We start from the raw sequence: 13,915 nt of genomic DNA, 5'->3' as shown, positions 1-13,915 counted from the left end.
ACATAGTGCTTTAAGATTTGTAAAGCACTTCTTCCACACCAACCCAGTGAGGTATTATTATCCAGAGGCAGCCACTTGATTCAGAGACAGAGCACTGGACCTGGAGTCAGGAAGACCTGGGTTCAAATGCGACCCACTTACTAACCATGTGACCCTGCCTCAGATTCCTCATCTTTAAAATGGAAAGATTAATAGCACTTACCTCTCAGGGTTGTTGTGAGGATAAAATGAGATAACATTTGTCAAGTCCTTTGTAAAGCACTATAAAAATGCTAACTATTGCTATTATCCCCATTTTACAAATGACAAGACATTCATATATCAGGTGTTTTCATTTTTTCCAATCAGCAACCAATCTAAGTGCTGTCTTGGCAGACCTACTAGTATTCAGGTCATACTTAATAGCAATTAGAAAGTGCATTTAGCAAGGTCCAGAGTATTATATTCTAATCTATTTCCTGCTGGCATATATCAAGTCTTTTTGAGAACACATTCCTGCTAGCAGAGAGCCATTTTAGAGCAGCTCATCCAGGAAGGGAACAGGGACATGTTATTTTCAAGCTTCAGATAGCCAAACAAGATCCTTGACAAAGATACTGAGGTCATTTATTATTCACATGCTGCTATACCTTTTCTTGGACACTAAGAAAGTGGTTTGGTTATATATAGGGGAAAATGACAAAGTATAAGTGCATTTCTCTCTAATTTAATCTTCCAGTCAACAATCTTTTATTAAGGGCTTGCTATGTACTTAACACTGTGCTGAATACAAAGGATACGAAGAAAAAATAGAGAGTTCCTGCCTGCAAGGAGCTTACATCCCAACGACAGAGATAACACATAAATAATTAGGTACATACAAGACACAGAAAGAATAAATATAAAGTAATCTCAGAAAGTTGGGCAGGTGGGTGGCAAAGCAGACAGAGTGCCAGGCCTGGTATCAGGGAGATTCATTTTCATGAGTTGAAATCCAGCCTCAGACTCTTACTAGCTGTGTGACCTTGGGCAAGTCACTTAACCCTGTTTGCTTCAGTTTCCTCATCTCTAAAATGAGCTGGAGAAGGAAATTAGCAAGCCTCTCCAGTATCTTCATCAAGAAAACCCTAAATGGGATCACAAAGTCATACATGGCTGAAAATGACTGAACAACAATCTCAGAAAGGAAGGCAGTAGAGGTAGAGGTGGGGGTGAGAGGGAGAATAAATCAGTCAATTGGATTTATTAAGTTCCTACTATGTGCCAGGCACTACCCCCCTCAAAAAAAAAGATTGTCCCTACTCTCAAGGAACTCATAGTCTAAAGAGGGAGAGAACATGCCATCAACTATATATAAACAAAGGATAAGTTGTCAGAGGGAAGACACTAAGGTTAAGGAAAAAGTAACAGAACAGAAAAATGCCTCCTGCAGAAAGTAGGATATGAGCTGAGTTTTGAAGAAGCCAGGGAGGCAGAGATGGCAGGCATGGGGGAGAGCCAATGAACAGGCATGGAGACTAGAGATGGAGTGTCATCTTCAGCAGCTAGGCAAGTACAGCTGGTATTCCAGTCATAGCACTGCAGAAAATTGAACCACATTTTGACTGCAGAATTATTTATTGTCCCACTACCTTTGAAAGTAAAGCCTTTGGAAGAAATCACTTTTCAAGGTGTTTCCAGACAATGACTGTGGTCAAGGCATCATGAGCTCATGAGCTGATTTGCGTAACAGAAGAGCATGCCTAGTGGGAATCACTTAAGGCTGGTGTTGGGGTAGACAACCAACCATGTTGATGTTTTCAGGTAACACTGGAAGGGCTCTACTACCCCCAAAACATATCTCAAATATATCAACAACAGGTATTCTATTAGAATTTCTTCATTTCTTTAGCTTAAACCTTCGTTGGACCTCCTAGGATGTTAATTGGTAAGGGAGTGTTCCATTCATCTTAATACATCTGTGTGATGTTGTTATTTTTTTTTAACAGCTTAAAAGTAACAAGTATATCTGATCATTCCTCAAGAGCAAGTTTTCATGGAGTAAGGAAGGGACATAGGTAGGAGGGAGAAAAAAGACAATGGAGAGAAGGCTTTCACTGTGGAAGGAAAATGAAACATGCCTGGTGATTCGCCACCCCTCCCCCGAAGACAAACTTTACTATTTCACAATTTTTCCAACCCTAGAACCACACCACATTTTCCAGTCACAAGCAGCTACACAGGTGAGGGACATTAGGGAAAATAAGATATTTCCCCTATCTCTGATGTTCAATTTTCTCCCTATTTTTGGTTTCCTCTCCTCACTCTCCTCATTTTTTCTCTCCAATCAATACATCTGCAGACAGAGGGATTAGGAGAGAAGCAATAACTCCCCCAGTCAGCAGCCATGAAGGCTTGAATGGACTTGTCTAGTGCTGGTAAGCAGTAAGATATGAGACGCTTGTAAATTTTTTATGGAAAAAAGGATGCAGTTGTCCAGACACTGATCACCTACAGGGTAGCCACAGGGGACCTTCTTAGGGTGTGCAGAAGCGACAAGCTGGGTACAGAGCAAAGGACAAATGGGGGCCTTAGGACGAACTGGATGAAGTTAAATAACATAAACTGATATTTCTGGAATTGGTGTAGGGTAAATATATGTGTCTGTTGGGAGGGGGCTCCTCATTCTAGTCCAGTTTCATCTTTCCACTACTGTATGTAGCATGAAAACAAAATTTGGGAAAGATGGAAAAATAAAAGCAACAATGAAGTGCTTAAATATTGATCATAAAGTAATCAAGGAGACTCATTAAAAATGCAGACTCTTTGGTCTCCAAGTTTCCTGCTGAGCAAATTTTTGAAAAACAAAACAAGTATATGTATGTGTATGTATATACGTAATACACATTTTTTATATGTGGGAGGAAAGAAGTCAATCTTATTTTGATATTATTTTTGCTCCTGAAAAACAAAACAAAACAAATCTTAAATTTTTGTGAGGAGGGTGGTTTGAGAGATTTTTCTCATCCTCTTCCTCATTAAATAAACTTCAGAGGCTCCCTATCACCTCCAGGATCAATAAACCCTCTGTCATTCAAAGCTCATTATAACCTGCCCCTGCCTCACCTTTCCATTCTTAACATTTTACACTCCCACATACTCTGACCCAGTGACATTGGCCTCCTTGCTGTTCCTCCAACAAGACTCTCCATTTCCCAGCTCCAGGAATTTTCACTGGTGTGGTCCCCATTGCTGGAATGCTCTCCTTTCTCATCTCTGCCTTCTGGATTCCTTGTCTTCCTTTAAGTCCCAGCTAAAATGCCACCTTCTAAAAGAAGCCTTTCCCAATCTCCCTTAACGCTAGTACCTTCCCTCTTTTAATTATCTTCAACTTAGCCTATGTATAGATTGTTGGTACATAGGTGTTTGCATATTGTTTCCCCCATGAGACTGTGAGCTCTGTGAAAGCAAGATTATTTGGTGGTTGAGTTTTTTGGGGTGGAGGGTGAGGGGATGTTGTCTTGTTGACTAACAGTTGATTTTATTATTATAAGTGCAATTATATCTTCATGTTTCTCTATTAATTTGTTCTGCATAGAAATGCCTTATTTAACCTTCTTGCTTTGTTCCATTCATTTGTGATACAGCATCTATCTCCAAGGCCATAACAAAAAAATAATGTGCAAAGATGGTCACATAAACACATACCCACCCCAGAAGGAATCCAAGGCTCAAATAAGGATTGAACAGGAAGAACAGTAAAGCATTTGGGAAGCAATTACACACACACACACACACACACACACACACACACACACATACTCACTCCTTCTGCCAAAAGATTTAATTGAAACAGCTCTTCACCTTGGAAGTAATTCGGGGCAGGCTTATCTCAGCTTTGGAAAAGGCCTGCATTTGAGTACCCTGAGTAACATTAAGCTGAAGATTAGGTGGCCGTAATGCAATTAGCAGGTCACCTTCTGCTCCCAGTGGGCTTTGACACAGTGCATTAGCAAGCAGATGTCTACAGGCTTCTCAGCAGGAAAGATACTTGTGCAGTTAGCACTCACCCTAAGAAAACCCCATCCAGGCTGTCTGTGCTGCTGGTGAAGTACGTTCACCTTTGTTTTCTCTGTTGTGTGTCCTTCTCAGCACCCTCTTCCTCCCCATGTTCTACCAAATCATAGGTTTTTAGAGTTGGAAGTGGTGCAATGGATACAGCATCCAGCCTGGAGTCAAGAAGACTCATCTTCCTAAGTTCAAATCTGGCCTTAGACATTTACTAGCTGTATGACCCTGGGCAAGTCACTTAACTCTGTTTGCCTCAGTTTCTTCCTCTGTAAAATGAGCTCCAGAAGGAAATGGCAAACCACTCCAGTGTCTCTGACAAGAAAACCTCAAATGCGGTCACAAAAGGTCAGACATGACTGAAATGACTGAACAAAAACATTATCACATGATCCAACGTCTTCATCTTACAGATGTGGAAACCAAGACCCAGAGAAAGAATGAGACATTGATTCATAGGATTTGAGCTGGAAAGGGCCTTAGAAACCATCAAGTCCAACCGCCCTCCCCACTCACTTCACAGATTAGGAAACTAGGACCTAGGGAAGTTTAGTGACTTACCCGGGGTCATACCACTCATAAGTATCTGAGCAGAGATTTGAACCTATGTCTTCCTGGCTCTAAGGTCAGCCCTCCACTACTCCATATTGAATCCATATGCTCAAGGCTACACAGTCATGTTGCACTTAGGCCCTCTAGTCCTAGGGAAAAGTGAGTTCATAAATGAATTTATGTAAACGTATTGGAAAGTAGTAATACTTCTGTTACCCTTTCTAGAAGTTTTAAAAGAGAATGTTAGAGGAAAGGGCAATGTGTAAACCAAATGAATTAATTAATTCCTGGTGGTAAAATCTTGGGTCTTTTGAAAATGTCTGGTACAACATTCAATTTTCAGACATCCTACAATCAATCCTCAGAGTACTCCAGGGAAGGGGAATAGTTAAACTCCACTCTCCTATTTTATAGGACGTTAAATGAGCTATTAAATTGAGATGTAATTTGAAGAAAGCCTTAATTTCAGCATGGCAGTGGTTCAGGATAATTCATTTCTATTGGATTAAAGAACAAGTGAAAATATACTCCAATAGCTACCCTCAAAGGATATCCCACCACCAAATGAATAACAGAAATAAACTCTTACCTGGCATACAGCCTAAGCTAGTTGCTCCAGATGACCATAATGAATTGGAATTGCCTTGACAATCACATTTGCAGGCTTTGCTATACCAAGGCTCTTCTCCATCATCCTATCATAACAGAGAGGACCAGCAGAGCAATGAGAACCATAGCATCTCAAAGAAAAACTGGACCTTAGAGGTCATCCAATCTTACCTATACCTGAGCAGGAATCCTATCTATAGCAGCCCTGCCAAAGGGGTCATCCGGTTTCTGCTCCTAGCCCTCCGCAACTAACTTGATATATCCCAAGGTGGTCCAGCTTTGTATTTAAGTACAGTGATAAATACTGTGAGCACTGGAAAAGCCTATACTCACTATTTCCCCACTCTATGTTAGGCAGTACAGAGCAGTAGAAAGAATGATGGATCTGGGTTCAACTCCTTACTCTGTCACCTTGGGCATCTCTGTGACCTTGGGCAAACTATTTAAACTCTCTGGGTCTCAGTTTCCTTGTATGACAAAATGAGGTGACATCCAAATAAATCTAGGATCTCAAAATCTTTTTTTTTCATATTTTCACATTAGTCATGTTGTAAAAGGAAGAATTAGAGCCAATAGGAGAAACCACAAGAAAGAGGAAACGAAACAAAACAAAACAGAAGTAAAAATAAAATAGCAAATAGTATGTTTTGATCTGCATTCAAACTCCATGGTTCTTTCTCTGGATGTGGATAGCATTTTCCATCATGAGACTTTTAGAGATATCTTAGATCCTTGCATTGCTGAGAAGGGCTAATTCTATCAAAGTTAGTCATCACACAATGTGGTGTTACTGTGTACAATGTTCTCCTGGTTCTGCTCACTTCACTCAGCATCAGTCCTCACAAGTCTTTCCAGGTTTTTCTGAAGTCTGTCTGTTCATCATTTCTTATAGCACAATAGTATTCCATTACATTCATATACCACAACTTGCTCAGCCATTCCCCAATGGATGGGCATCCTCTCAATTTCCAATTCTTTGCCACCACAAAAAGAGCTGCTATAAATATTTTTGTACATGTGGATCCTTTTCCCATTTTTATGATCTCTTTGGGATACAGCCCTAGACGTGCTATTACTGGGTCAAAGAGTATGCACACTTTTATAGCCCTTTGGGCATAGTTCCAAATTGCTTTCTAAAATGTTGGATCAGTTCACAACTCCACCAACAGCGCGTTAGTGTTCCAGTTCTCCCACATCTTCTCCAACATTTATCATTTTCCTGTTTTGTCATGTTAGCCTATCTGATAGGTGTGATGTGGTACTTCAGAGTTGTTTTGATTTGCATTTATCTAATCAATAGTGATTTAGAGCATTTTTTCATATAACTATTGATAACTTTAGTTTCTTCATTTGAAAACTGCCTGTTCATGTCCTTTGACCATTTATCAATTGGGGAATGACTTGTATTCTTATAAATTTGACTTAGTTCTCTATCTATTTTAGAAATAAAGCCCTTATCAGAGACACTGATTGTAAAAATTCTTTCCCAGTTTTCTGCTTCCCTCCTAATCTTGGTTGCATTGGCTTTGTTTGTGCAAAAACTTTTCAATTTAATGTAATCAAAATTATCCATTTTGCATTTCATAATGTTCTCTATCTCCTGTTTAGTGATAAATTCTTCTATTCTCCATAAATCTGACAGGTAAACTATTATTTGCTCTTCCAGTTTGCTTATGGTATCAGCCTTTATATCTAAATCATGAACCCATTTTGACTTTATTTTGGCATATGGCGTGATATTTTGGTTTATGCCTAGTTTCTGCCATACTCTTTTCCAGTTTTCCCAGCAGTTTTTGTCAAAGAGTGAGTTCTTATCCCAGAAGTTGGGGTCTTTGGGTTTATCAAATAGTAGATTAGTATAGTCGTTGATTACTGTGTCTTACATACCGAACCTATTCCACTGATCCACTACTCTATTTCTTAGCCAGTACCAAGCAGTTTTGATGATTGCTGCTTTATAATACAATTTAAGATCTGGAATGGCAAGGCCACCTTTCCCTGCATTTCTTTTCATTAGTTCCCTTGATATTCTGGACCTGTTGTTATTCCAAATGAATCTTGTATTATTTTTTCTAGCTCTATAAAACAATTTTTGGTAGTTTGGTATGGAACTGAATAACTAAATTAGCTTACGTAGAATTGTCATTTTTATGATATTAGCTTGGCCTACCCATAAGCAACTGATGTTTTTCCAGTTATTTAGATCTGACTTTATTTGTGTGAAAAGTGTTTTGTAATTGTGTTCATATGGTTCCTGGGCTTGTTTTGGTAGGTAGACTCCTAAATATTTTATAATGTCTACAGTAACTTTAAATGGAATTTCTCTTTCTATCTCTTGCTGTTGGGCTTTGTTGGTAATATATAGTAATGCTGACGATTTATGTGGGCTTATTTTATAGCCTGCAACTTTGCTAAAATTGTTGATTATTTCAAGTAGTTTTTTACTTGATTCTCTAGGAGTCTCCAAGTATATCATCATATCATCTGCAAAGAGTGATAGCTTTGTTTCTTTTTTCCCTATTCTAATGCCTTCAATTTCTTTTTCTTCTCTTATTACTAAAGCCAACGTTTCCAGTACCATATGAAACAACAGTGGTGATAATGGACATTCTTGTTTCACCCCCGATCTTATTGGAAATGCTTCTAGCTTATCCCCATTACATAGAATGCTTGCTGAAGGTTTTAGGTAGATGCTACTTACTATTTTGAGGAAGACTCCATTTATTCCTATGCTCTCAAGTGTTTTTAATAAGAATGGGTATTGTATTTTGTCAAAAAAGCTTTTTCTGCATCTATTGAGATGATCATGTGGTTTCTGTTAGTTTTGTTGTTATGGTCAATTATGCTGATAGTTTTCCTAATATTGAACCAGCCTTGGATTTCTGGTATAAATCCTACCTGGTCATAGTGTATTATTCTTCTGATAAGTTGCTGGAATCTATTGGATGATATTTTATTTAAAATTTTTGCATCTATGTTAGAATCTCAAGATATTAAAGGCCTATGAATTGTTCTCTCGTCTTCACAGTTATGATGTGATCCCTTATCTATGTCTGATTCTGAGAAAAGACTGAGTTGAGTACCTGCAGAGATGTTTGACTCATACCAGCTAATGTAATTCAAGCATACTTATTGGTGGTCATTAGCCTCATTAACAGCTACCTTTGTTCACTTGAAAGTGAAGCTAAAGCTAAAAGGCTATAAGGTAAAGTTTAGGCTGTTTCTTCCTACAGCTACCATTGGTTTATTTCCTTGGTTTCCTTTTGTGTTACTGTGTAACTTAGAAAAGGTAACAGAATTTGAGATTCTATAAGGTGTTACTTATGGAGTAACGAAGTGGTAAGAACCCTTAGAATGAAAAGGCCTGAGTTCAAATCTAACTCTGTGACTAGCCACATGACTGTAGATAAGTCCAAAACACTCGGTTTACCCTATATAAAATTAGGGGGTTGGATTACAGGATTCCTGAAGTTCCTTTCAACACTAACAGTCTTTAAATTAAGACATGGTCTGTTTTATGCTAAAACACTGAAATTCAAATCTTTTCTTTTTTAATAATAGTGCTAGAAAGCATTTATGAAGCACTAAATGTCCTAAGCTCATTTGATCTTGCTACATTTTAGTAGTAGATTTTAGATCCTCACTACATTTGCCCCATTTTACAATAGGATTAATAATACTATGGAATATTGGGGCTAATAATAAATGAGGAAACTGAGGCAAACAGAGGTTAAGTGACTTCCCCAGGGTCATACAGCTAGTAAGTACAAGGCAGGATTTGAACTCAGGTCACGATAAACTCCAAGTTGAACATCCTATCCACTGAGCCTCATGGCTTTCCCATATCATATATATGCATATTATTAGGATATACCAAATGTAGGGCTAAAACATGAACAAAACTATCCCATGAACTATATTGCCAAGAAAATCTATGAAAACACATTTAACTAAATGTCAATGCCATTAGCATACTTACCTCAGTAGATGATAATGCCAGTGTGACTGAGCAAGAGAAATAATTGAGAAGAGCAGAGAAAAATAGAAAAGGGATATAAAGTAAATTAGTAATTGTTACTTAAAAGCACCCATTAAGCATATCAAAACAAAAACAACAAATTTCCTCCTGGAAGAAGTGAAAAGAGTAAACATTAATTCAAAAAAACCTCTACTGATAGAGAAAAAAAGAATTGGAAATATTTTAGAGAGCCATCTTTATTTCTAATATGTGCAGAACATCAAACCACAGTTAAAATATAAATAACCAACAGGAAAAAAACAATTTAAATCATAAGTACACAAAATACATATTTTAAGCTTAAGCCTAAAACTGGTTGGTTTTTTTTGTTGTTATTGGTTGTTTTACTTTTTTTTTAGTAGTGGAGATGATATACAGTTTGATGCAGAAAAATATTGTACAAAATTAGCTTGCCTAATACTTTTAGCTACTAATTTCTCACTATTTTTGAAAGTGAATTTAATATATACTGAAACGTGCCAGATTTTATTTTTTAGGAAATAAAGAACCAGACAGCTTTGTCATCACCTTTCAGAAACCCATTTATTATCTTAAGAATATCTTCATGGTCCCACATTTAAATTTGACATAGATGAGCTAAATTCCTAACTGCTGACACCAGAACTGATTGAGCGAAGCCATCTTTATGTCTTATTACATATGTGTGTATTGTTATATGGGGCGGGGGGGAGAGAGGAGAAAGACAGAGGAGAGAGAGAGAGAGAGAGAGAGAGAGAGAGAGAGAGAGAGAGAGAGAGAGAGAGAGACAGAGAGAGAGAGAGAGAAGAGAAAGGATGTTGGTATAGTGAGTAGGCATCTGGCCAATTTGAGAATTTCCCTTTCCAATCCTTTTCCCCAGCCCCTCACTCCAGTGCATTGCTCCTTTCCCTCCTAGAATTCATTTTAAGTGACAGTCAATATACAGGAAATAAGAGCCAAGATGACCTATACAAGAATTAAGAACTATAAGGAAAAACAAAGATGTCTTTCCAGGTGACCTATAATCAGAGAACGAATGAATTTGTCAGTTTCTTTAGACAAAATGCACAGCCAGAGATTAAAAACAAAGTAAAGCAAATTCAAAGAGAGGTCTGGAAGCATGAAAACCATTTGTGACTTAGGATCCTGAGAGCAGGGAAGTGTTGCTATCTGGAGATAATAAGAATGGAATGAGGCAGTTTGGGGTAGTGAATAAGAAAGTCAGGAAGACCCTTCTCTGAAGCATGCTGGCTGGCAACCCTGAACAAGTTACCTAACTTCTTAGTTCTTGAGGAAACTCTCTAAGGCTCTAATTTGCAGAATGGCAAGAGATCTGCACTTGACAGAGAGAGATTCTTCAATGGGAATTTACTATAAAAAGTCTGTAACAGGGGCAGGGGCTCAGCAGCATCTAGTAAGAGTTACCTAACGAGTAATATTTATTAAGTACCTATTATGTGCTAATCTCTGGGGATATAAAGGCAAAAAAAAGAAAAGAAAAAAGAAACAATCTTTGCCCTCAAGGAACTACATTCTACTGGTGGTGGGTGTATGAGGGGGACAAAGCACACCAAATAATTTCAGGACTGCTAATAACTTGGACTTATGGGCTGGGAATTAGAGAAGGCCTCAAGTAGTCATGTGTATGAAGAAATCACCAAAAAAGAAATTCAAATAGCTAGGAAACCAGAAAGTAAAGAAAGTCATGTTACATTATCTTTCTGACCGTCTAGATATCAATCGTGTCTGTATATGTATGTATTTATGTAAATGTACATGTATATATGTGTTTATATGTATGTGATATGTATGTATATATATACACTCACTAGCAATATTTATGAGATATACTGTGTTTGAATGAACACTGACATCTAAATTAGACAAAAATATATATGTACGTGTATATATGTGTTTATATGTATGTGATATAAATGGGTATGTATATATGTGTGTGCATGTATGTGAGTGTGTATATACCCACCTACTAGCAATATTTATGAGTGATATGCTATCTATGAGAGAATACTACCATCTAAGTTAGCAAAAATGTTATGTGTATGCAAAAGGACAAGGATGATAGAAGGCATGTCATTTTTGTGTTCAGGGAGAAAAAAAGAAGTATAGATGGCAGCATGTCTCTCATAAATGTTGCTAGTGGATTTTGTGGAGAAAGGTTCACTGAAGACATCTGGGAAGCAGCCTAATGGTATGACTATGGGTCAGTCCCTTAATGTCTCAGAGCCTCACTCTCCCCATTTGTAAAATGAGAAGTTTGGACATAGTTTCTGAGGTCCCTTTCAGCTCTAGAGCTGGGTGTGATTCTATTATTTGCACTACTTAGGGTTATTGGAAGAAAAATGCTCTGTGCACTATAAGATATATATTTATAATAAACCATTCTTATTGACATTAGGATTGTCAAAGCCCAGGAGAATGCAAAAGCAAAGTGGTAGTTAGCAAGTGTTGCTCCAGAGCCTGCAGTGGGAAATGAACCTTTCAGAAGGCAGCTAAGAATAGGACAGTGTGGTCATGCAGTGACCCATGTCAGTGAAGCCGGACGAGCAAAGAGCCTTAACTTTTGAACAGATGATGGATTAGAAAGCTCATACAGGTCACCTGGATCTGAAAAATCTCCTTGAGTCTATTACCAAACCCTAAGCTGCCCATTTATCTCAACTTTGAGGTAAAATTAGCTAAGAAGAATCAGCTGAGCCCCAGCTGTCCCTATTACCTAAAGCAGCAGTTCTCTAAATGTGGTCCTGGGACCCCTAAGGGCCTGCCCCAGACATTTTCAGTGAGTCCACAAGGTTAAAACTATTTTCCCAGGATGTTTTAATTGCTAACATGGTAAAGATCAATGGATATAACCCACATAATTTTTAAAGTATAAAGGGGTCCTGAGACCAAAAAGTTTGAGAACTGCTGACCTGAATGTCTGAATGACCCTGTATGGCTAGGAAGCCAGGAAATGAGAGGTCCCTCTACACTGGTCATATTTGCACTGAGCTTGACAAGAGGGAAAAGGGACCTTTTATGAAGGATCTGTCTGGGTGCTCAGAATTTATAAACAAGACACTATTTTTATAGCCTCTTGAAGCAAGAAGAATGCACTAATCCTACCCTTCTTACCCCAACTGCTTGCCCCCTGCAACTTCGATTGCAAAACATCATTCTATTTTTCAGGCTTTAAAAAACCTTAGGAAGAAAAGGATGGAGTTTAAAAATAAGGTCATTTCGAAATGACAAAACTGTTTAAAGCAAAGAACACTTCAGATACTCTGTCTTTGTTTCCATATTTTAAATCATTCTAAAGCAATGTACATACATGTACATACAAGTTCTGCATGGAATTGTCCCTCATTTTAAAATATTCCTTTCCCATCCAGATTGAAGCCCCAAAACCAAACAAAATAAAAATAAAACAAAACACCTGCATGTTTCCATTGTAATGTTTCCATTTTCGAGGAGAAGAAACTAGGCACATGATAGTATTCTTAATCAGAAGGCAAATGGAAGACAAAAAACAATTACATATGACATAGCTGTCACAGTTCACAATACTGTGTAGTTGAGGTTAAGGTTAATAGTATCAAGAAACCAGGGATCCACTTCCCTGCCAATCCAACTGCAGGTGGCATTTGAGCCTTGGGCACTTGACTGGTGGCCTACCTCTGCAAGAAGGGCTCAAGCATTTTATGCTTTTTTGAGGAGTGGGAGTGGGGGAAAAAGAGGGCTGGGAAGAAAATTGATTTTGACTGGGCTTGACATCATCATCATCACCACCACCACCACCACCACCACCAATATGTGTCTAGTGCTTACTATGTGCCAGGCACTATGCTGAGTGCCTTATAATTATTTTCTCATTTTTGTGTGTATGTATACATGTGTATATTTTTATGTCTTCAGCCCCAGCCTGTGCTTCAACTCCCATCCTGCCATCCACCAGGACCCCACAGCCTACCTAGTCCAGAACGTCGCCATGGACCATGCTGTCTACCTATCTCTTACCCTTTCCACTTCTCCCACGTGAGAAAATAAACTAATCTCTACTACCCCAGCTCCTGGAAAAGTAAAAGGTAAAATTAACTAAGAGGAATCAGCTGAGCCCCAGCTATCCTATCACCTAAAAAAGTCCTTAGAAGTGTGGTTGAGGGACCCTGCCCTTAAGGAACTTACATTCTAATAGAAAGCAGTGTGCTGGTAAATGTTTAAAAACCAATTCTTTTTTTTTTATTCAAATGTATGCAAAACACACCTTTAAGTTTAATCAAGCTCTGATCTACAATGTTTGCTGATTCCCAAGGTTTAACAATGAAAATTTAATAACCAGCTCTCCTGCGCCAATTCAAACTGGCTTGAATACCCCTGCCATACACAGGGGAATGTTATATCCAGAGAAGGGAATTTTGGACTAGGCAGTCACACCCATTGCCTTATGGCTGCATTTATAATCCTTGTGACACTGTTCCCCTGTATGTATTGTATCCACTTATTAGAAGTTTCTTGAGGGCAGGTAGGGAATACCTATTTTTTGTATCCATATCTCTGGTCTCTAGCACAATGTCTAGCATATAATGATAAATAATAACAAATATTACTAATATTAATCAAGTGGACAACAGTATCGATAAACATCAATATTAATTTGATTTATATTAAAAATTAAAATAGAAAATTAAATGCTTGCTGCTTTATTAATTAATCTTGATTATGGGGACTATGTCA

General features: G+C 38.1%; 1 protein-coding gene across 1 annotated transcript in view; it reads right to left on the bottom strand.

The window, feature by feature from the left end:
* Positions 1-13,915, bottom strand: part of RS1 (retinoschisin 1) — a 43,544-nt gene that overhangs the window by 8,166 nt on the left and 21,463 nt on the right. The window contains exons 5-6 of the mRNA XM_078146065.1: positions 9,167-9,192; positions 5,168-5,273 (exon numbers count right to left, since the gene is read on the bottom strand). Coding sequence (XP_078002191.1) covers positions 5,168-5,273; positions 9,167-9,192 — 132 coding nt within the window. The remainder of the gene's footprint in view (positions 1-5,167; positions 5,274-9,166; positions 9,193-13,915) is intronic.

Source organism: Phascolarctos cinereus, unplaced genomic scaffold (assembly GCF_003287225.1).
Source record: "Phascolarctos cinereus isolate Bilbo 61053 unplaced genomic scaffold, phaCin_HiC Scaffold_726;HRSCAF=1367, whole genome shotgun sequence".
NCBI classification, from domain to species: domain Eukaryota; kingdom Metazoa; phylum Chordata; class Mammalia; order Diprotodontia; family Phascolarctidae; genus Phascolarctos; species Phascolarctos cinereus.
Note: the sequence above shows the minus strand (reverse complement) of the source record. Positions and strands in the feature narration are given on the sequence as shown.